This window comes from Bison bison, unplaced genomic scaffold (genome assembly GCF_000754665.1).
Source record: "Bison bison bison isolate TAMUID 2011002044 unplaced genomic scaffold, Bison_UMD1.0 scf7180017864117, whole genome shotgun sequence".
Taxonomy (NCBI): domain Eukaryota; kingdom Metazoa; phylum Chordata; class Mammalia; order Artiodactyla; family Bovidae; genus Bison; species Bison bison.
This window is the reverse complement of record NW_011494689.1, coordinates 760,024-763,414: the sequence shown is the minus strand read 5'-3', so window position 1 is coordinate 763,414 and position 3,391 is coordinate 760,024. Positions and strand designations below refer to the sequence as shown.

Here is a 3,391-nt window from a genome sequence, read left to right as displayed (position 1 = left end):
AGTAGCATCATATTCAGTGTGTACTCATTCTTTCTTTTGCTTCTTTGCCCATTCTTCTTGCCTATTCTGAATGAAGCTGAAAGAGTTAATAATGGCAAAACAATTACAGAAGACCCTCCTCCTGCAAAGAAAATTCGAAAATGTCACAGGCTGAAAAAGGAGCCTGTGGCTGAAGGAAAGACAGATAGTGACAGGACTGAAGACAAGCAAGGTCAGCCCCCCCCCACATACACCAAGGAGAATGTGGACCAGCAAGAGGGTCCCTGGGAGGGCTGAGGGTGGGAGAGTATTTTGTTCTTTCAACTCTTATTTTTTCTTTCCTTGAAAATATAATTAACTTTCTATCTTTGGGGCATACCATAAGACTAACCTAGTTTCTCAAAAGCTTTAGTTTCACATATTTTATTACAATAAACTGAGACTTGAGCAGATCAAATTTGCTTGGGAAGGGCAGAGTGAATTATGACAGGTTTCTCTCTAACCATGGCAGCTATTTTTGTTTCCCAATCGAGTAGATGTAGGACTTATCTGTCTTCCCTCAGAGTCTGTGAAGACCTTGCTGTTAAAGGGCAAAGCTCCAGTGGACCCAGAGTGCACAACCAAGGTGGGGAAGGTAAGAGACTCCCACTAATTTCTCAAAGAACCATTGTTCTTATTGGGATTCTTGTCTGGAACATTGCTATTATCTATTTTAGGAATCCTCTACAAAATTTTCTCCAAGGCTAAGGGATGAACAGCATGGGGTTTGGGAGTACTAATCATGGTGTTTTCTAGCATGGTTAACTTATGGAGTTGTCATCAGCTTTCCACACCTCTTTCTCAATTAGAAAATTGTATCATTATCAGTGTTCTAATGAGAAACTGTGCACTGGTATGTATGGCATGGGAAAAGGATTTGAAGGATACAGAAGAAAGGCTTCCTCTGGAGCAGGTTTCCTTTACTGAGTTAGACTCATCCCTGTTTCTGTAATTACATAAAAGCAACATGTTTTCATTATAGGATTGACAGGTTATGTTTAGAAGAACATACTTTTGCATTTTTTTCCCTGGAAGATACATGTTGGTAATGTGGGAAGGTGATAGTTCGGGGCATAAAAAATTTAGAACCTCACTTATGATCTCATCAGGGCTGGGAATGTACAAATGTCAGTTTTTTCTTTCTCTCTAGGCCCATGTGTACTGTGAAGGAAATGATGTCTATGATGTCATGCTAAATCAGGTAAGGGAAGAAACTATGAGAATTTCTTCTTGATAATTATTGATGACAGTGTCCCAAAGCCCAGATCTTTAATTCTGAAGTCCCTTACATTAAGCCCCATAATCCCAAATACTCAACTCTAGTGCACTCTGCCTAATAGTGGAGTCTCTTTAAGAAGCAGATCCTTAAGCAGATTTTATGTCTTTATTGAACCTATGAACCCACTGTTCATATGATTTTGCACATTTCCTGGTAAGTTGTTGGTCTTTTTTCTTATGGGCCTTGAGGAACTTTATATAACGTGGAGGATAGTCCTTCATCTGTCATATAAATTGCTTATATATTTTCTAAAATTTTCATTTTCCTTTTGATTTTCTTTATAGTATATTTTATGCCCATACTGAAGTTTTAAATTTTTATGTAGTTAAATTTATTTTTTTCTTGTTTAAATTTATTTTGATTGAGGTAACATTGATTTATTACATTCTATAAGTTTCACATGTACAACATTAGATTTCTACTGTGTAGGAATACCTACTACAGGATGCTCACCACCAAAACTTTGGTTCCCATCCATCATCATACAGTTCTCCATGCTCATCAGAGAAATGGGCCCCTAATTTCCTTTTTTTGTGTTGTCCTTGTCTGGTTGTGGTATCAGGATAATATGGGCCTTGTAAAATGAGTTAGGAAGTATTCTCTCCTCTTCAATTTTTTGGAAGACTTTGAGAAGTATTGAATCCTCTTTGATGGCTTAATAGAATTCACCTGGGAAGCTGTCTTGCCCTGGACTTTTGTTTGGGGGAGGTTTTTTATTACTGTTTCAATCTCTTTACTAGAGTTTGGTCTATTCACATTTTCTATTTCTTCATGATTTAGTCTTGGAACATTGTATGATTCTAAGATTTGTCCATTTCTTCTAGGTTGTCCAGTTATTGGAATACAGATAATTATAATATTCTTTTATAATTCTTTGTGTTTCTGTGGTACCCATTCTTATTTCTCCTCTTTTGTCTCTGCCTTTATCAGAGTCTTACCTCTTTTTTTCTGAGGCTAGCTAAAAGTTTGTCAATTTTATTTATCTTTTCAAACAGCTCTTAGTTTCATTGATCTTTACTATTATATTTTTAGTCTATTTCATTTATTTCTACTCTGATCTTTGTTATTTCCTTCCTGTTACTGACTTTGGGCTGCATTTATTCTTTCCTGGTTCCTTTAGGTGTGAGGTTGGATTATTTATTTGGATTTGTCTTGTTTCTTGAGGTAAGCCTGTATTGTTTAAACTTCCCTCTTAGTGCCACTTTTGCTGCATCCCATAGGTTTTGGCATGTCGTATTTTCATCTTCAGTATTTTTAATTTCTCCTCTGATTTCTGTGTTGACCTCATAGTTATTCAGTTGCATATTGTTTAGTAGCACATTGTTCAGTTTCCACATATTTGTGATTTTTCCAGTTTTCTTCTTGTTGATTTCTACATCGTTGTAGAAGTTTCATTCCATGTTATCAGAAAAGACTTTCGATAAGACTTCACTCTTCTTAAGTGTATTGAGACTTGTTTGTATCTCAACATATTTTTTGAGAAAATTCCATATGCACTTGAGAAGAGTGTTTATTCTGCTGCACTTGGATGAGATGTTCTGTACACAGAAACCACCAAAAACTGGAAAACAGAAACACAAGGAAAAAGAAACAACGGCGATATCAAACAACCAGAAAATAAGAGATGAAATGGCAACAATAAGTCTTCATTTATCAATAATCATCCTAAATGTAAATGGTTCACCAATCAAAAGACATAGAGTGGCTGGATGGATTAAAAAATAAGATCTAACTATATGCTGCCTCCAGGAGACTTACCTCAGCTCTAAAGAAAAACAGGCTCAGAGTGAAGGGATGAAAGATGATACTCCAAGCAAATGGCAGCCAAAAGAAAGTGAGTGTAATCACTTGTATCAGACAAAGTGGGAGCCAAAGGCGCTCAGTTGCGTCCGACTCTTTGTGATTCCATAGACTATACAATCCATGGAATTCTCCAGGCCAGAATATTGGAGTCGGTAGCCTTTTCCTTCTTCAAGGGATCTTCCCGGCCCAGAGATTGAAGCCAGGTCTCCAGCATTTCGCGCGGATTCTTTACCAGCTGAGCCACAAAGGAAGCCCAAGAATACTGGAGTGGGTAGCTTATCCTTTCTCCAG

The 3,391-nt window shown here is 37.2% G+C and overlaps 1 protein-coding gene across 1 annotated transcript in view; it reads left to right on the top strand.

Annotated features, from left to right (window-relative positions):
- Window positions 1-63: 63 nt before the first annotated feature.
- PARP2 (poly (ADP-ribose) polymerase 2) overlaps window positions 64-3,391 on the top strand; it is a gene marked incomplete at its 5' end in the record, with an annotated part of 13,109 nt that continues 9,781 nt past the window's right edge. Inside the window, 3 exons of the mRNA XM_010839473.1 lie at window positions 64-211; window positions 543-613; window positions 1,169-1,219. Of these exons, the coding sequence (XP_010837775.1) occupies window positions 64-211; window positions 543-613; window positions 1,169-1,219 (270 nt within the window). The remainder of the gene's footprint in view (window positions 212-542; window positions 614-1,168; window positions 1,220-3,391) is intronic.